Below are 20,737 nucleotides of genomic sequence, written 5' to 3' on the forward strand. Positions count from 1 at the left end.
GCTCCACAGGGAAGTGGTCCCAGGATCACCTCTGCTGGCCTCCACAGGGACTGTGTGCATGTGATACAGATACACACAGGGGCACAACAGCTATACACACAAAGGCTGAAATTTTTTCAGAAGGTTGTCCTGGCACTAGGATTCATTCTAACTCATAGGGTGAAGGGGAGGGGGCATTTTCATACTGTCTGCCATCAGTCACTAACAGTAGTGAGTTCATAGTGCAGAAACCAAAGTTAGTTTTAAGGAGATGGCATGTGCTTCTGCACAGTAATCTGAAGGGTACAAAGTCAATCTAACCATGGACAAATTCCAATTTTTTTAAGATAGCAGAACTAGAACACGGATGGTGTATTGTTATTTTTTAAGTTTGGTAATTGTACTGTAAGATATCCTAATAACACCCCATCCACCCCAAATTCCTGTACTTGTAATATAAATCACATGTACAATAGCTATAAATGGTTAAGTAAATATGTAAAATATACAGAGAAAAAATGTGGCAAAATCTTAGTATGTTATACTAAAACATCCTACACTGGTCTCGACAGTGTTCCTAAGTTACTGAGGTAAATGGGTGCTGACTTGCCTAACATGTTGAACACAGTCTAACAGTAAAATGGTTTTTAAAAAGCCACTGGCCTCTGGATCCAGACTGATGATTTAAATCCTCTGCTTATATAAACTTGGGCAAATCTCTCAAACTGTGTATCTACTTCCACTGCAGACTTACAGAGTAACAGCTGCAAGACAATGCCTGACCTTAAGAAACCTTCAAATCATTCTATCAAATTTTTCTGATGAAACAACCTTCTGAAGTGACCAGAGACACAGGACCAAAACCTTACCACTTCAATCTTTGCGCATTCATCTGAGTAGCCAGGTAGCTTTCTCCTATTTTATTTAGGTCTCTCTCTTTTTTTTTTTTTTTTCAAATTCCAACCAGAAGCTAAATACAAATGGAAACCAGTAAGCACTAGTTTTACTTCAAGAGTAGGATCATTCCGATTTACTCCAGTAAAAGTATGCAACCCTTAAGCAAAGCTTTTCTTCATTTAAAAGAAAAACAAAACAAAGTAAAAGCTATACAGTAGTCTTTCCTCATATTCATTGCACAAACGAGTTCTGCTTCCAGAACTCTCCACACTCTGTAGGTATTTTTACAATGTAAGAGCCCCACTTTTGTTTTCTATCCCAAACACTCAACTTCTTTAGGATGGTGTAGAAACCAGGATTTCTGCAAAATTCACTGGATTTTTTATTTGTAATTAAAATTTCTAACACCAAAAAACAAAACAAAAACCAAAAAAGTCCTCTACTTATGATGGTTTTTGCAGCTATGACTGTTCCTCGGTTTTGTAGCTGCTTCAGCCACACCAGACTCCAGATCTGCTTTAATGTGTATAAATGCATCTGCACACAGCAGAGTACTCTATATCAGCAACTCGGGGAAAGAGATCTGGGAAAATACATGTACTAATGAGTACCAAGAAAGCAAACATGGCCCAGTGCACACGAGGCAGAGATACCTCACTCAATGAGATGCTTTTTTTCATTAACATTTCTTTCCCGTGGTTGTAATTTCTTTTTGTAACAACCATCTGGTCATTAGAATGAATCTGACAGTGCTCTGGAACAACGGTGATTATAGCAAAGCTATGAAGTTTTTAAATGTTATTTATACCTGTTACATTCACTCTCACCCTCAATACTGATGACAGATGTCAGAGGCAAAACCCAGCACAAACATGAAGACCACAACACTGAGCATCCCTGTGCTTTCAGATACAGTAAGCATTCAGTGTACAGTAGTCCTTCCTTCACACTTTAGTAAGACGCTGATGCAGTGCAGCAGTCTGCAAAGCACTTTCACACAGTCCGTGCAGAAGACATCTGATTTTTTTTAAAGTTCTGTGATACAAATGATTAAAATAAATCCAGGATGAACAAGTTTCAAAACGCATAGTGTTCTGTGCATGAGTCCATTTTCTTTAAACTCTGAAAGAAAAGTGGTAAGAAAACAAGAAAAGAAAATAGCTGCTGCATTCTCTGGTCTTCTCCATTGCTGGTCAATGCTCTTATTTACTCTGGCATGTAAGGACGGAGGTGATCCTCTATGGTGCCAACTGCCCAGTGGGTGAGCTGTTCCTGCGGCAGGTAGAGGCAGATGCTGCATAACTTGAAGATGGTGGCTTTGTTTTTTGGAGTCTAGAAAGAAATATATTTTTAATAATTTTAATAGTTTTAACTGTTAACAATTTAATAAGGCACTGTAATAACAAGACAAGAGATATGTAGTTCACTATCCATGCAGGACATGAGAAAGTAAGAGTAGAGATGTTTGAAATAAATGCAGAGAATCTGTGCATAAATTTGGGCATATTTAAGTTTAAAACACCTGGGAGGGGTTGGGGATTTGGCTCAGTGGTAGAGCACTTGCCTAGCAAGCACAAGGCCCTGGGTTCAGTCCCCAGCTCCGAAAAAAATAATAGGGAAAGGGAAAAAAAAAAAAAAAAAAAAAAAACACACACCTGGGAAGTCAACAGAACTGTGCTGTGCCCCAACCTCCAGCCCGGAAACTAGCTCCTCTCTAATGGGGAATTAAGATCTGAGCTTCCTGGGGTTGGGGATATAGCTCAGTGGTAGAGCGCTTGCCTAGCAAGCTCAAGGTCCAGGGTTCGGTCCTCAGCTCCGGAAAAAAACAAAAACAAAACAAAACAAAAAAAACAAAACCAAAAACAAACAAACAAAAAAACCCCAAAAGATCTGGGCTTCCTGTCTGCTCCTAGATGGGGAGTATAGAGATCTGGTTTCTAATATAGACAAACAACCACCTCCGCCCCATTTTTTGAGACAGGGTTTTCTGCTCGCCCCCCGGCTACCTTGGAACTCACTCTGTTTAACCAGGCTGGCCCTAAACTCAGAGATCTGCCTGCTGGGATTAAGGGCATGCACCACCATCACTACCTGACTTAACTAACTTTTAACTTGATTTATTTCCAAATTTACTTAAAGGCTTTCCACTCTATTCTTGATGGTCACTGAAACCCAGACGCAGAAATCAGAGTCCTGAACCTTTTAATAAAAGCTCTGAGAAATGTACTAACTTGTTAATTTAGTCTTTTCTATACAGTAGAACCTGAGAGATTGAAGGGGGCTCACAATATGCTTTTGGTGTTATTGACTAAATCGCAGGTCTTAAACATGTGAGATCAAGTTTCAATTAAATGTCACAAAAATGTGAGGAAGGAAGCTGGTGTGATGGGTTACAACACTCAGGAGGAAGAGGCAGGCAGATCTGAGTTATTTAAATAAAGGGCAGCCTGGTCTATGTAGAGACCCCGTGTCAAAACAGAAAGATTTAAAATGTCACAAAACCAAGTCACAGTAACTCTATGAGTATGATTCACACCAAGCAGAAACATATTCTCTAGAGCCAAGATCTACTCAGTACACCTACCCATGCTAGTGAGACCTGTAACCTATCTTTGGAGCATACAGCTACACTGAATGACATTCAGCACACAGTCTCTTCAGATGTCTGAGTTCCTTACCTTGGTATGTCTTGCTATAGATAAGTAACAGCCCTAGACAATTCTCTCATTTCTCAGTCTGAAATTTTTTTTTTTTTTTTTTGGTTCTTTTTTTCGGAGCTGGGGACTGAACCCAGGGCCTTGCGCTTCCTAGGTAAGCGCTCTACCACTGAGCTAAATCCCCAGCCCCCTCAGTCTGAAATTTTATTGCAGAATGTCTGTTGAAACTGTTTTGATGAAAACCTGGATTGTTGCTTAAGTAAGAAATAGGTTTGTTTTTTTTTTTTTTTTTTAATTCTCATTTAAAATGTCTATGCCAGGGCTAGGAAGAGTTTAATCAGTAAGTGCTAGAGCAAGTATAAGGATCTGAGTGGCATGCATTAATTCTGGATTCCCTAGGGCTTGTCCATTGCCTGAGGAACCATACCCACTGGAAGGCATATACAGCTCCATACTTGCACCCCTCCCCTCGAACACACAAACCACTTATTTGAAATACATACTCTGATCAACTGAAAACAGAGCAGGAACTGAGAGTCCATTTTTAATTAGCTCCCAGGCCACTGATTAGGAACTTCTCTGGAGAAGCCTAACACAGGTTTCTTAACTTCAAAAAAGCCCCAAATTAGTCCTAAAAACTTTCTTACCTGCAAATGCTGTCTGTCAATGAAGAGAAACACTGACTGGTTAGGATTGTTGACAACAATTCCTGTCTTGTCCTTGCGGCTCAGTACATGCAGAAACTGTTTCTCATAGTCACCGTGATGAAATTCAAATTTGGCCTAATTGTGAAATACAAACATTTTATATAGCTACAATTACATTGCATTGCCCAACCATCATCTACTGCTTCCACGTGCATGTTTGTGCCGACCAATATGGAGACAAACAGGTAATTAGATCTAATTAAAATTATGTGCAGTGTAAAACTCAACTCAAGAAAAATCAAGCAAAAATAAATTCACTTCTTGCCAGGCATAGCAGCACATGCCCGTTACTCCAGCAATCAGAATGAGGCAGGAAGACAGGAAGACACCCTGTCTCAGAACAACAACAACAACAACAACAACAAAATCACACACACACACACACACACACACACACACACACACACACACAAATCTTCAGTTAACACTGGTGACATTTCAAATGCCCAAATCATACCCAGCTTGATTTTTTGAAACACACAACATTTTCTTATAAAGAAAATTCTACTAACAGTATTCCACCATAAAATTTTGTGATCTTTAATACTTACAATTAAACAGGAAATGAAAACCTAATGAACCCAATGAAATGCAAAATCCTCAGTCTACAAAGAGTCACACTTGTACAAACAGGCTTCTAAAAATATAGATAAACCCTTTGGAAAAAATTGTTTTGGAAGGCAAAACTCATCTATCAAGCAAATCAACTTCATCCTTCCACATGTCTAAGAGAGCAGTAGAGGGGAGCAAATGCTGGTCAAAGAGACCAAGCTAGGGGCTGGAGAGATGATGGCTCAGCAGTTAAAGAATACTGGCTGCTCTTCCAGAGGTGCTGAGTTCAATTCCCAGCAACCACCTGGTGGCTTACAACCATCTATAGGTATCTGAAGTCCTGTTCTAGCACACGGGTATAGATGCAGATAGAGCACTCATATGTAAAATAAATCTTGGGGAAAAAAAAGAAAAAAAGACAAAGCTTAGTAATAAGTAACTTACAAGAAACCTTTAACATCTTTTCAGATAATTCAGAACTCCAAATTCTGAATTCCATTTGCTTTGAACAATTTCTACTATCAATAGTAGGCAATACTAAGCTCTAAAATCTCGAGTGTCTGCTATTTAATGTTTTACTAGTGCCTTGTAAACCCTGGGTTCTTGAATTGTACTACTCATCTCTCCCTTACTCTCCTGTGGCACAAGGGATGAGTTCAGGCCACAAACATGCCAAGTGCTCCACCAAAAGCAATGTCACTAGCTCTCAACGGTTTTCAGGGCCAGAGCTTGGTTGGCATACACCTTTAATCCCATCACTTCAGGAGGCAGAAACAGGTAGGTTTCTGAGAGTTCCAAGTAAGTCAACTCAACACTACATAAGACCCTGTCTCAAACAAATAAAAGTGAAAAGTAGTCTGAGTTTCACCATATAGTTCCAGAGCATTTTAAGTATGTCCTACTGAATTTCTTCTTGGGGAAGCAATGTTTTACACCAAACAAAACCATTTGCATAAAGATATAAAAAGTGGGTCAAGTCATTGTGAAGGTCAGCAGTTTCATGGCCTCATTAAAGAGTGGACTAACTACGTATCTTCAACATCCCAGACTGAAAGTATGTGAGAAAAATCAGCACTAAACAAATATGAACTCCTCACCCTCATTTCCAAAACAATGCAGCATGAGACACTATTAAACTTGGCTGTTAAGCTTTCATTAGCAATCTACAGATTATCCATGGTATACTGAAGTTCATATGCAAATATTATGCTGTTTTACACAAACTGAGCATACGCAGTGTTTTGGAGCCAATCCCCAAAAGATACGTAACCTAGAAATGCCAGCTTTAAATTATGTAAAGAATGAAATTAGTGCCACATTACTGGCTTATTTACTGCAGTGAGCTATATTAGCAACGTTATTACATGTAGATTATAATCAATCCAGAAGGTTCTATAATTAGTTTGAGGAACTTTCTATAGAAAGCAGTCACGACAATAATCTTTTATCTGTTTACCTTACTTTCCCTTTTATCAAATTACTGTTTTAGGTATAGGGCTGTTTTGCCCACACATGTGCCCATGTACTAATACACAGCATACTGGTGTCCTTGGAGGCCAGAAAATGTTATCGGATCCCTGGTACTGAAGGGTTAGAAGGTTGTAAGCTGCCGTGTGCGCACTAGAAATTAAATCCAGACCAATGGAAGAGCAGTCAAGTGCTCTTAACCTCTGAGCCAGCTCTTGAGCCCCTTGCTTTTAAAAAGGGTTTATTTTGGCTTACAGTTTGTCTCGACTCCTCTTAATTCAATGACCCTAGGCCTACTATTCCTCTTTTTTAACTGCCTCATTTCTTCTTCTGCAGGAGATTCACACACCTACTTATCACTAGTACTTAGGTTAACTCTATATATAAAATATATAGGAGAAAGATGAATACAATGGCTTTTAATAACCTTTAAACATGATTTCAAATAAAAGTAGCACTTGAGAAAAGACTATTCTAACTATTTCAAATAATAGCCCAGAGGAAAAGATAGACAGACATTTAAAAATAAACTGAGTATGGTGCCATACATCTTTAATCCCACAGCTCTGAGTTCCAAGCCAACCTGGCAGACATAAGTAGTTCAGGTCAGCCAGTGCTACATAAAAACAAGTAAAATTCAAAAATACACCATTTTCCCCATTGGTAAGCTGAAAAACAGCATCTCTAGCGCACACAGTGAGCAGCCTAGAACTAAGGATAATCTGTGCTTTCAGAACTTGGTACTACCATGCTGCAGTGACCCCAACTATAAAATGTAAAATCATTCCCTTGCTATTTATTTAGCTACTGTTATGAATCATATCTGATACACAATTCTGTAGGAGTTGGAACCCATAGGCTGAAAACCACTGCTCCAGTAAATCCACGATGTTAAATCTTAGCTACCAAAAGAAAGTAATTTTACCAATATTTAATCTATGGGTTTTCTTTTCTTTTTGTTAAGAACTTACTTCTCTCATGTCCACCTAGTTTAAGTTTTACCATGGTACAGGAGACATAACTTAATGGCCTATATCACACATAAAAGCAACAGAAAGATGAAATCCTAATAATAGATAAGAAAATTTCTGAATGACAACTTTCATATTCCTAATGATAATATATTCAACATTTAGTTCCATATACTTAATTAATAGGTTCAAATACATCATTTTTCTAATTCTAAAATCTGAGTATTCATTGTAGGAAATTATGGATACAAGTCAGCAAAGACGACTAAAGTTGGAGCTCTGTGATTGAGTTACTGCTTCTGATACATGAAGCCTGGGTTCCATGCTCAGCTATGTAAACCAGGCAGGGAGCCAGGAGGATCAGGAGGTTCAAGGTCACTCTAGGTCGCTCTAGGTACACAGGCAACATGAGACTTTGTCAAGGGAAAAAAGTCTAAAAGATTTTAATAACGTTCATCAAAACCAGAGGGGCCAAGGGATTCTATAATTCTAAAGTTTTCTTCTAATATAATATTTAAAAGGACAGGGAAGATTTATAAAGTAACTATTAGAAGCATATTCCCAAAGATTCCAATACAAACCTAATTATAGGTACTCTCACAAAGTGCTCACTATCTTATTTAGAACAAAATACCTGAACAGGCCTAAAAGGTTCATCAGATTCCTTCCACCTAGAAAACAGGAGACAAACAATTTTCTCAATATCATTCCGAGGCCAAAGAATGAAATCCATCTCCTGAGTACAGCCAATTACATCCTAGAAAATGATAAAGTTTTTTTTAAGTTTTAAAGAAGCAAAGTGGTAACAAAAGGTACAAATGACAGGGTTTAACTACAGAGCCATTGCATCAGTGCAGAAGGTACTTAAGACTGCATACAATCTAATTCCAGCTCTATACTAACCTTTATATTGGCAGAATCCAGCCATTTAGTCAATGTTTCTCACACAGAGAAGACCTAATTCCTCAGTATATGACTAAACTCTTATCTAGCCAGGGAGCTAATATTACTAGTGCCCAGGCCTTTATTTTCATCTTTCAAAACCAAATGTAACTTGGCAAAAACTGTCTCCAAATGTCTCCAAACCATGCTTATTACACAGAACAGTTGCTGTGCTGTTAGCTGCTTTTCTCCACTCTTGTCCCAAACACCATCCGCCACATCTGTTCCCTAAGACCAATGCATTTCTTCCAGACCAGAAGTTATCTCCAGGTTTCCCTGCTTTAACTAATTTTGGATTATGCACCAAATTAACTTCAATGTAAGGCAGTTTTGAAGGTTAGCAGTAATATATTTCCTTTAGTAGATTTTTTTATTACAAGGGGGCAAAATATTTTCCCCTCAAAGAGAAACCAGTCACAGTAACCACACACATCATTATCATTCTATCTAAGTGACCAATGCTTTCATTAGAAATCAATCTTTTGTAAAAGCACTTGAAGGTACTTAAAAACAATTTTATGTATAACACAAGAACCTAACAGGGACTGATGGGAGCTTCTACATGCTTTATCCAGCTGAGTACTGCCTTGAGGCAAAAACATTTACACATCTGAGGCGTCTAATCGTAACAATGGCTGACTACTGATTTTCAGGGATAAAACTGTAAGCTTTAATTCACACAAACTCATTCCCTTAGTCAAAACTTCTAGAACTTACCCTTCTCATAGACTGGTATCGAGGGGCATGGAGCTGTACCACATCCTTCTGTAGAAGCTCTATAGAACTTTCCAAGGAATAGCTGGAATCTCGCACACCTTTCAGAATATTTTCTTCATAATTATTTGTCATGACTGGTATAACCTCAGACACTTCAAAAAGTGCTGACTTTTTCTTCTAAAAGAAAAAATTCAGTGATACACTGTTGATATATTCAAACAAATTAACATTTTATTCCTCAGATAGTCAAGTTCAATGATATTCAGTATTTCTGGATATTATCTGACTACAATTATCAATGTTTAATAAAAGGTAAAAAGCGAACTGTGTTTCCAAATTATTTAAGTGCTCATTGCCAATCAATCTAACTCTCTATCACAAACATATGTGATAACACTATATAATGGAGCCTATGGCAACAGTCTATCTAGTCTCATCACTTAGAGCTTGGATTCAGAGAACCTACATTGCAATACCTTCAACTAATCCATCTTTTATCAATTTTGCCACCATGTTTAAAAATCAGCACACACACAAACACACAAACACACACACACACACACACACGAAAATGTGAAAATAACGTCTTCGAAATATTTCAATATAAAAACTACTCTGGAATCACTTTGCAGTGCTCTTACTCTAACAGATGAAAGGTTCTTAAGCACAGAAAACCTTAAGATTGGGGTAATAAGCATGGAAACGTCCAAAAAGCACTAAACAGATCTCATGCTAAGATTCCATTTCTGAGTGAACCAGACCACCTTCCATGCAACAAAGTTGCACTTCTTTTGCTCATAACTCAATCTCATGTCAAACAGCCCTGTTGATTAATGTCCATCTTCAACTGCCAAAGACTACTGCTTTCAATGAATTCGCTTTGCCTTTCACAACTTATCTGATATTTATCTATGGAACTAGATCATAAACACAACACACATGGGGGGGGGGGGTTGGTTGGAGAGATGGCTCAGCGGTTAAGAGCACTGGCTGCTTTTCCAGAGGTCCTGAGTTTTCCCAGCAACCACGTGGTGGCTCACAACCATCTGTAATGGGATCAGATGCCTTTTTCTGGTGTATCTGAGGACAGTGATAATGTGCTCATACAGAAAATAAATAAATCTTAAAAAAAAAAAAAACAAAAACAAAACCACAACACACACCCAACATCCTTAGATGATTTCTGTTAAAAAAATTAGCAATTCTAAACAAAAATTTACCACTTCAATTTTTAATTGCTTCTGAAAACTTAAAATGTATTCTTTCATTAACTGTATCATAAGAAATTCCACCTACATTAAGATTTGAAGAAATGAGCTAAACTTAGCATATAAACATTTCATTCTAATTTAACACTTCCTATACATAATTTTACCAAAGTTCCCTCTTTTGTTCCACATAAAAGTTTCGTTTTATTATTATGTGGAACATAAAAGTATGTTCCACATAAATGTCACCTAAAATTGTATTCTAAGCCCTTAGAATTAAGTTATTTCACAGTCAATTAACATAGATGGGCCCTCCATTTTCTCTAAGGTCTCAATTCACAGAACCACCCCTAAGGGTAAAAAGCAGTCTTTTTCCAAACACTCTTGAACATATTTATAAAACACTGAAATAAATAATATACACTTACAAAAACCACTTGTGCTAATTCACAGTAAGAACTTTAAATTACCTTCTCCTTGAACACAAAGGCAATATACATCTTGAAGTCAAACTGGTCAGCTAGAGATTCTTTTTTCTTTCTAAGCTGAGCACGTAGTCTGTTCAGAGCTTGTTTCTTCCGGGAGTTTGGGTCCCCCATTTTGAAATACAGGTGGTACTAAAGCCTTTGGAAATTGTCACTAAACTATGGGCACTTTTTCTTAAGACTCAAGTACAACAGAAACAAGTCATTTTTTTCCTGCTAATATGATTGAATAGCTAAAATCACAACTGTAACCCCCAAACTGCACCTTCTGGCAATATTAGCAGACTGTCATACCACAGGGTCAAGAAACAAAAGTTGCTGTCCAGTCATGTTTGGACAATAATGTTTGAGGGTTAGATGGGAAAGGGGAAGGGAAGGAAAGAAAGAGGAGAAAAAACTTGGAACTAACTTTCTGGAAAACACATGTGGCTAAACTGCCAAAATAAAAGGCATTGAGGGGAAAATGAAAAACCTATCATCAGGATTTAGGTGTGCAGTAAAACACAGCTGACACCAGTCCAATCCGTGAAATCCATCCGGATTTTTCCCCCTTTTCAGAAAAGGGATTAAAAAATTGAGAAAAGGGAGGGAAAATTGTGATGTTGCTTCCCAAATATAGGAAAAGGGGGAAAAAAAACAAAAGAAAAAAAGAAAAACAAAACTAAAAACCACCAAAACAGGGTAGGTGAATGAAACTGAAATCCCCAGTTGGATTTTACCCAGCCAGATCCATGGCTGTAGTACCTGATTAATTCTTAGTTATTTCAGATTTCACTACTGCTATGTACTGTCAGTGTTTTGCTATTGATTACACTTGGTGGTGAGCAAAGAGAAAAGTGCAAAATCAGCAGAGAAAGAAGGGGAGAGGTACAGGGTTTCCCTGCAATCAACTACAGTGTATACCGGGGGTGGACAGCTGTTGCCCAAAGGAGTCATGAGAAAAAACAGCGGAGTCATTACCAACTTCCCCATCACCCACGTTTTCACCCTCAGGCGGCTGCGAACGCTGCTGCCAAGGAGAACCATGATGGCAGAGGGAAAGGGGGGTCTATTAAATGGTATTAATAGTTATTCCGGCTCTGTGATTAGCCCTGATTAATGCCCGGGATCCAAGCACCCTTAGCCCTGCGGTGGGTTCTACATTCCCCGGGGAGCCCTCCGTATTAAATTTGACCCTGTTCAGGTTCGGGATGGTAGGGAGTTCGATTATCTTCGTGTGAGCATGGCTGAGGCAAAGGTGGCGGGTTCTCCCACGTCCCAGGCTGGGCCCGGGGAATCACCTGCCTTCGACCCCCAGGTCCCACCCCCAACCCCTGGCCTTCAGCGGCAGCGACTCGCTCGCACCACGGGAGACACTGGATCACTCGGGTTCTCACTCATTTCAACGTGGAAACGATTCCCGCCCGGGTAGAGGAGGCGGGAAGAGAGTAAGTGGGAAGGATCAGTTGGGAGGAGGGGAAAGAAGAAAATAATCGTGTTAATAAGAATTACTTCTTAAAGGAAGCCCACCCTCCCACCCCAAAAAAGAAAGGAATGAAGTTCCCGGGTTCTGGATTCGCTTTTCCCGTTCAACAGCCCATGTTTCCCGAGTGGGGGCGGCTGGGTGGTTTCCCAAGGGGGCAGAGGCCGGGATCTAGGCGGCAGGGCGGGGTCCCCGCGGAGAGGAGAGCGGGACTCGCAGGCCGACCGTCGGTGGGCCGTCTAGCCGCAGCCTGCGGGCGGAGCGGCGGCTGCGGAGGAGGAGGCGGCGGCGGCGGCGGGGGCGCTGCTCGTGGCGCGGGCGGGAGCCATGTCAAGAGAACACGACGGGCCGACGGAGCCCCTCCATGCCCGCTGCGCTGCGCTCTGTGGCCGGGCCGCGCGCGCTGCTGCCGCCACTCAGCCCCCACCTGGGCCCCATAGTCGGGCTCGGCGCCCCGGGCGGCGACGGAGGGAAGGACGCGGAGCGGGTAGGGGGGGGACAGCGAAAAAGAGGAAAGCGCGCGGGAGGGAGAGGGTGGGGAGGGAGGGGAGCCCTGCGCTACGGCCTGTCCGCGGAGTGAGCCCGGCAAAGTTGTCTCAGTTCGAGCGTCGGCTCCCGAGGCCTACTTCGCCCAACAGTCTCGTTCAGGAAAATAGTCCAAGAGAGCCCCGAGGAATGGGGTGAAAAAGCCGAAACGGAGGAGGTCGAGAGTCCGCGGAGCCACAGCCTCGTTTCCCCCCCGGCACCGGAGTGGCTTCAGAAGCGGCGGCTGCCTCGGGAACCTCCCGGGTCCGGGGCTGAGTCGCTATGAGGAAAAGAAACAAGAACAAACAACTTAAAATGGCAGCGACCGCTGCTGCGTCACCCGCCCCTCAGCGGAACCGCCCCGAGCGCTCTACGCCTGCGCGCGATCTGGACGCTACCATATGTGCAGAACTGAAAGGGAAGACAGGAAGAGAAGAGTGAAAGTTTTCACAATTATGAGGACAGAAAGCCAAAAAGCCAATAATATATGATATACGAAGCTTGTAATAAATAGTGAGTAGCTTTGAAATTAAGCTTTCGGTGAGCTATTTCCTTAGGGGTGTTTAAGAAAACATACTCCCCTTTCCATCAATATGGAAAGTCCTAAGGCATGGAAAGGGTCTCCCGCCACTCCCTCCGCCCCTCTGTCCCTCGGTCAGGCTGTCCTGGTCTCCAGTGTTGGCCCCCTCCCCGTTCTCTTTACGTCATAAAAGCACGCCCCCTACGCCCTCCTTGACGAAGCAACAGAAAGTGTCGCTCTACCCTGGGGGAGGACGGGGTTGGGGGTGGGTTCAGAGCGGCGGTTCTCAACGCGAGGGTCGCGACCCTTACGGCAATCCATTGATCTTTTAATAGGTATTGCCTAAGACCATCGGAAGACACTAACATTTCTAACAGCAGCAAAATTAGTTAGGAAGTAGCAATAGAAATTTATGTTTGGGAGTCACCACAATGTGAGGAACCGTATTAAAGGATCTCAGCAAAGGGAAGAAGGTCCAGAGACGCTCAAGAGCCAAAGCTGGGGAAGTGGGAGGAAAAATGGGTGTTGGAAGGGGCCCGGTGAGGAAACCTGGAAGACTGAGGGATGGTTAGGTTCATTTTATTATCCTTAGAAGTCGGCGGGTTTGTAACGACGGAGAATTCATTTCAAGTTCGTGGAATGAAACTTGATGCACCCCATCGAGTCTAGCCTTAGTCCATGCGGCTCTACCCGTCTTCCTACGCCACCACAGCGAACCGACCTCGGGCTTTAAGCGACAGACGCCCTGTATGCGTTGTGGCTGGGATCGGAAGAGGCAGCCGAACTCTACGTATGATTGATTTCCCACCACGGTGAGCAGGGATTCCCTGAGGACCTCAGACCTACTTCCCATCTTCTCCTGGCTCTCTGTCCTCTACGGTAAAGGGGACACTGGAACGTTTACTGCTGAATCACGCCGTCCTTGACCCCCAAAGAGCTCTCATTTGGTTGCTGAGAACTCTGGTGTGATAAAAACTAAATTATATAATTGATCAGCGAAGGTCGATACTCCACGTGGAGCAAAGCCTGTGTGCTCCATTCCTGATACTCGGTTGAAACGTTTGAAAGCCCAGTGTCCTAAATAGCTGCTTTTCACTTGGTGAAATCAAAAATGTATTAGCTATAATTACCCTTTATCCATAAGCCAAAGAAATTACTAGGGCCCATTCTTCAGTGTAAGTTGTCCAGAACCAAGGTTAGCATTCCTGACCGTTTCAAATTATTTCCAACATTAAAATGAGTCGGCCATAGTGGCTGTAATCTGAGCACTCACTTTTGTGGAGGATGGCTGTGACTTAAAAGTCAATATCCTTTACAAGTTCAAGGCCAACCTGGAATACCATAGAAACCCTGTCTTCCCTCTACCACCACCTCCACAAAATAGATAGATAGATAGATGATAGATAGATAGATAGATAGATGATAGATAGATAGATAGATAGATAGATGAATAAAACCAGTGTGGTGACACAGGTTTGTAATTGCAGAATTGGGGAGGCTGACAGGGTCGCTGTTTGAGGTCAGTATAGTCTATATAACATGTTCCAGGCAAGCCAGGGCTATATAGTAGGACCCAATTTAAAAAAAAAAAAAAGGACTGGGAGATGATTCAATGGGTAAAGGCACGTGCTGCCAAACCCTACTTGAATTAGATCCCAAGACCCACCAGTGTGTCACGAGCATACATACTACTACATATAATAAATATAATTTCAATTGAAATATATATGTAATAAAGCTCACAGTGCTCATTTGTTGATTTATCCCACGGTCATATAACTGAAAAGCTCACACGGGTAAAACAACATTTCGGAGTTAACGGTATTGCAAGAATATGAGTAATATGAGTATACATGATCACTTTCTAGGCTGTTATAGGAATGAGCACATATGTCATCCTTAATCTAATGTACACACTGTAGTGGTTGGTGGTTGGGATTGTTACTGAGTAGACAAAGCATCACATTCTCACCATAAGACCCAATACCCATTTATTAGTCATTCCCCTTCCTGGCCTCAGGAAACCACCAATTTATGTTGTTTCTTAAGTTTGCCCTTTTAAGAACTTTATGTGTATGAAATGTAGTATATGGTGTTTTGTGATTAGTTTCTTAAGATTTAAAAAAAAAAAAAAAACTAAGTGCCCAAGGAAACCAGAGATGTCATATTCTCTGGAGCTGGAATTAGAGGCAGTTGTCAGTCCAAGACAGGTCCTTTGTAAAAACAGTACAAACCCTTCCCCTGAGCTACCTCTTCAGCCCCCTTAACATGTTTTTTAAGATCTGTTCATAATTTACCAATACTTAATTTCCTTTTGCTGATGAGTAATATTCCACCTTAAGGCAGGTATTGTATTTTTGCCTGCCTTTCAGAGGTTGACTGAGAACATTGTCCCTACCCTTTGCTGTTACAACGCTCTTAGGAACACTTGCTTGAGAGGTTGTCTACACATGGCTCTTCAAATTCTCGTGGTTGGTAACCTTGGAGTAGAACTTCTGGGTCATCTACTTACTGGCCATTTTTTTCTGTCTTTATTGGAAAGAATGTCTATTCAGAGGTTGGTCATTTTTGTCTTGCCCATTTAAAATTTGTTATTGACATGTAGGAATACATTGTGGGTATTTTCTCCTGTGTATATGTTTTTATTTCTTTTCTTCTTTTTTTCTTTCTTTCTTTTTCTTTCTTTCTTTCTTTTTTTTTTTTGTGATACCCTTCATGGTATAAAAGTCAAATTCATTATTTTTTCTTGTGTTTGTACTTTTGTTATCCTATCTAAGACCAATGAAGAATTTTTATGCTGCTATAGTAACTATGGGCATGGAGAGGCAGCTGGGAAATATGGTAGTTACCTGAGACAGGAGGATCTCATAGAACCCAAGAGTTTGAGGCACATGAAGTCAATCTAGAGTCCCTGTATCAAAACCAAACTAAAGTCGAGATGGAGAAGTGTTAAGGAAATATATAGTTTTTAGTTTCAGAATTGAAGATAAGTGGTTATGAACTGAATAACTCCTACAGTTTGTGCTGTAATGAGCTGAAATGAGCCACAAAATAGAAGTAATGTACCTTAACGGGAGCTGGGAGGCAAGACTGCTCTGGCTCAACTTTCTCTGCAACTTAGAAAGACAGTAAAGCACAGTGAGGAAAGAAAATGGAAAACCAATCTCTGACCATAATGTTCTCCCGTGAAATTAAAATGCCGCAAACTCAATTTTTTTTCTGGGGAAGCTGGAAAGATGGCTCAGTAAGTAAGTGTGGCCGTACAACCACGAGGACCTGAGTTCAAATCCTCAGCATGTGGGCATGGTTCAGTGTGCCTGTAATCCTAGCACTACGTTGGCCCGAAACAGGATTGCTGGGATTTGCTGCTACAGCCAAGCTCCAGAGAAACCCTGCCTCAAGAGAATAAGGCAGAGGCTGGTAGAGCAGGACACCCATAGTCCTCCCAGGTGCACCTGCGGCATGTGTGTCAAACACACATCATAAGCAAGCGAGCAAGTGAGTGAGCGAGCAAATAGGATTTGGTAGGAATGGCTCGAGCCTGTACCTCCAGCACTTGAGAGGTAAGGACAGGACCATCAGGAGTTCAGGGTCATCTTCAGCTACATCAACTACACTGGAAAAGCACATAAATATGTTACAAACTACCTACTTTCAGTTAGGCCGCACCAAACAACAGGGTTGGTGGAGCCATGATGGTGGTACCTTGGTTAAAAATAGCTGTTTTTCTTTTTTTTTAAGATAAGGTGGCGCATATTAAATATACTGGCTTGATGACCACTTCCTGCAGAGTGCTCACAGTCGTCTCTAACTCCAGTTCTAGGGAATCTGATACTTTCCTCTGGTGTCTGGGCACAAATGTGCATACAGGCGAACAAAAACAATTTTATTTATTTTTAAGTAACAGAGTCTCACCATGTAACCTAGGCAGCCTCCCTACTGTTAGAATTAAAGGAGTTCACGTTCACATCAGTTTTAATTTATACTACTTGATACACTGACATTTATTTGATGGAAATGCAGATAGCATAAAAGGGGTTACTCTTTCTTTTTTAGAAAGGGTCCTAGGACCCCTGGGTTTAAGTATCCTCTTACTTCAGCTTCCCGAGTGCTGGCAGTAGAGCATACACCGCCACATCCAGGCTTCAGTTTCATTTGTAATAAAGAAACTGGTCTTGATTCTTCAAAACAGAATGGCACAGAATCTGTTACATCTAACAGACCACTCCTAGGTTCCCCTCTGACCCTAGAGAGGCAGCACTAGATGGCCCAGTGTCCTGCTTTTTAACCAGATTAAGAAAGAGTTTTACTCAAGCATGTGCTTACATCAACCAGAATAAGGCAGTAAGACTACCAACAGCAGGCGTGGTGGCTCGCCCTGACTCCGGCCCTTGGGAGAACTGCCTGAAGCTCTGGCTTACAGAATGAAAGCGTGTTTAAAATGACAGAAACCAAAGGCCGACAACAAAATAGGGAAATAAGAAAGGGGAAAACCAATGAAGTGTTCACTAGCTTGTTAACTTAAATACACGGATGACATACACTTGCTCTCCTGTTACAGAACCTGGGTTTCATAATATTTTTGTTCCATTCTGTATTTATGACTGGCAAAGATACCACATTGTTCAGGAACTCACTACATTCTCCCTTCATTTTTATCTGAGGTCGATCAGACACAGACCTCTTTTATGCTTAACAGTTATGGAAGTGTAATAAAGGTCTACTCAAAACAAGTCTGTGCCCCAGACTAACTTGTTTGTGGACAGCAAAGTTTGATCACAAAATTTGATCAGTGATAGCCGGGGGCCTTGTCTCCAAATTTCAACCTGAGATTTTTTTTCATCTGTGGGTGATGGAATATGACCCAGTGGAATCACAGGAGCAAGAGCGAATCACAGTAAGTACACTGACACACAGTAGTGTCCCTATATCTTATAACCACGTGGCTACCAAACAGAAGGTGGAAAAAAATTATGAAGTCTTTGAGGCCTTTGCTGGCCTTTGGTGGTGGGGAGCATAAGTTTATTTTCAATTCAGTTTCATGCTATTTTCATCTCAAATGGTAGAAATTGGTGTTCATAGTACTTGCAGGGTGATAGTTGAATTGATTTATTGTCTTACTTAGAGACAGGTTTTCTACATTTAGTTTCAAAGATAATTCTTGGGCTGGAGAGATGGTTCAGTGGTTAAGAGCACTGACTGCTCTTCCAGAGGTCCTGAATTCAGTTCTCAGCAACCACATGGTGGCTCACAACCATCTGTAATGGGATCTGATGCCCTCTTCTGGTGTATCTGAAGACAGCTACAGTGTGCTCGTATACATTAAATAAATAAATCTTTAAAAAATATATCTTTTTGATTCCAGATATAACTCCCTGGACTCAAAATGCTGCTATCAGACCTGCCATGGTCTTTGATGCCTAGAACTCCTGCGTTCAGTAAGGAGACTGGAAAATGGCCTTGTTTGAGGCCAGCCTACACTACATTCTAAGCCAGCATAGACTAACATGCGAGACTTTATTTTAAACTTATTTTTCAGACAGTACTATTATGGGACTGTACATGTAGCTAAGTTGCCTAGCATGGATGAAGTCTTGAATTGGATCTCCAGTACTGAATAAAACCAGCACCAGCACATTTGTAATCCCAGAAGTTGAGAGCCTGAGGCAGGAGGATCATGATGTCCAGGTTTTCCTGGGCTGTATGTCAAGTTCAAGGCCATCCTGGTCTACATGCCCCCCCCCCAAAAAAAAACAGATTAATGTCACATTAGGAAGTGAAGTCATCTGTATAGTTACCACCTGGTTCAAGAAACCAGAACCTAGAAAACAACTTTTTGTACCCCAATAGGTAAAGATTTCAGTTTTAAAGTTAGCCCCTTTCCAATAGTTGGTCACTACTACTCTCATCAGGTAGTGGGGGTCCTATTCTCTGCCCCTGAATGTTGACTCAATGGAAAGCTTAATCCATACACACAACTCTGCCAACTTTTAGGTCAGGCCTTCAGAACTGGTAACTTTGTCTCCTGAGAGGTTTACTGTTGGAATTCAACCACCAGGATGAAGGCCATTCATATACCTACTTGGGATGCACATGTCTAGGTGTTCTGTCCAACACCCATAAGTCCCAGCCAAATGCCAAACACATGTGAGCAGCCTTCTTCGAATCCCGGCCTCCACTGCCACATAGCCCAACCTGGCCTTTGAATGCCTCCAGCTGACGATATGGAGATGAGAGCTGAGCTGTTCCCTTCCCAGTCTGCCCAAACCACAACTTTGTTTTCTAATCTAAATGGCTGGAGCCAGGATGAGTGGCTCCCACTCCTGTAACACCAGAGATGGGGAGGCTGAGGCAGGAAGATCGTCCTATGTCCAGGCAACCCTGATATGAGTAGTGAGTGCTAGACCTATGGCAGAACCTATGGCAAAGAGGGAAGAAGAGACGGAAGGGGAGGAGAGAAAAGGAAGCGTAAGTGCTAGGTATAGTGGTGTATGTATGTACTACTGGCATTTTGGAGGGGGACATAGGTTCAAGGTCATCTTCAGCCACCTAGTTAGAGGCCAGCCTGGGTTATATGAGACCTATCTCACTACTACTACTATTACATTATTATTATTATATTATTATTACTATTTGATTATTATTTGATTATTATTATTTTATTATTATTTACTAGGGAATGAGGAGCCAGAAAAGATGAGTGAATTCAACTACGCAGAAGTCACTACTGACTGTTTAGAGAAGAATGTCAGGGTAGCTATGGGAATGGAAACTTGAGGTCACATACGCAGCAGGTATAAGCATCGACAAAATGGATGGGACCCCAGGACACACAGGTCCTTCATTTGGAGTGAAACTCGCCTTAGAGAGAGTGTATGGTGCAGACCAGGGCTGAATGCCCTTCAAGGTCCTTTTGCACAACACAGTCGAAAATCAATGCAGAAGGAATCAATGGAGACAGGGAAGAGAGAAGCCTTAGAGATGTGGAGTCTTCCAAAGGAAGATGGGTAGCCCCAGGAATAGGTCTATTTTTTAAAGGAAGTGTGGGGCTGGGGGAGGGACTGAGGCTGCAACTCTAATTCCATAGCAGAGCTCCTGGATGACTGACAGAGTGCCTGAACCCCTAGGTTGATCCCCAGCATCACTGGAAGAAATAAAGGCAGGGAGGATGGGGGGTGGGGTGGGGAAGGGTTGGGGCTGAGGCACCCAGGCAACCTGGACAGAAGATAAGAAGATGTCTGTGAAGATCCAGGAATGGAGATATTAGAATATTTGAATCAGTGACACAGGAAGGACGTCAGTGAAGGTAAGGACAAAGACATGAAGATAGGCTTGAGGGGTGGGGGAGAGAGAGGAGAGAATGTTCCATTAGGTTCCTAGAAGTCCATAAGAAAACAGTAAAGGATGCCAAGGAATGGTAATAGTGGGCCACAAATGGAAGCGGAAGTGTATACAAGAACAGGTCAAGGTTGCCAGCATTTGACTGGATGCAGTACCTGTGATCTTGCAAATTCCAGAACCGTTTCCTGTATCTGCATCACCATTTCTGTCGATCCAAAATTCTGCACCACCGACAGAATGGCAAGGTCATTTAAATGACAGGAAGGAAACCTGTAAGATTCTCTGCATGGAAGGATTTTAGCACAAA

At 41.6% G+C, this 20,737-nt stretch overlaps 1 protein-coding gene across 1 annotated transcript; it reads right to left on the reverse strand.

Moving 5' to 3' along the window:
- Positions 1-884: 884 nt before the first annotated feature.
- On the reverse strand, positions 885-12,523 carry C17h6orf62 (similar to human chromosome 6 open reading frame 62). The gene is made up of 5 exons (NM_001305277.1): positions 10,568-12,523; positions 8,890-9,066; positions 7,865-7,987; positions 4,181-4,315; positions 885-2,208 (listed from the first exon to the last, which is right to left on the reverse strand). Exons 1-5 carry the CDS (start codon positions 10,694-10,696, stop codon positions 2,083-2,085), a joined length of 690 nt encoding a protein of 229 aa, NP_001292206.1. The 5' UTR covers positions 10,697-12,523; the 3' UTR covers positions 885-2,082.
- Between the last annotated feature and the right edge of the window lie 8,214 nt (positions 12,524-20,737).

The sequence above is a fragment of the Rattus norvegicus genome, chromosome 17 (assembly GCF_036323735.1).
Source record: "Rattus norvegicus strain BN/NHsdMcwi chromosome 17, GRCr8, whole genome shotgun sequence".
NCBI classification, from domain to species: Eukaryota; Metazoa; Chordata; class Mammalia; order Rodentia; family Muridae; genus Rattus; species Rattus norvegicus.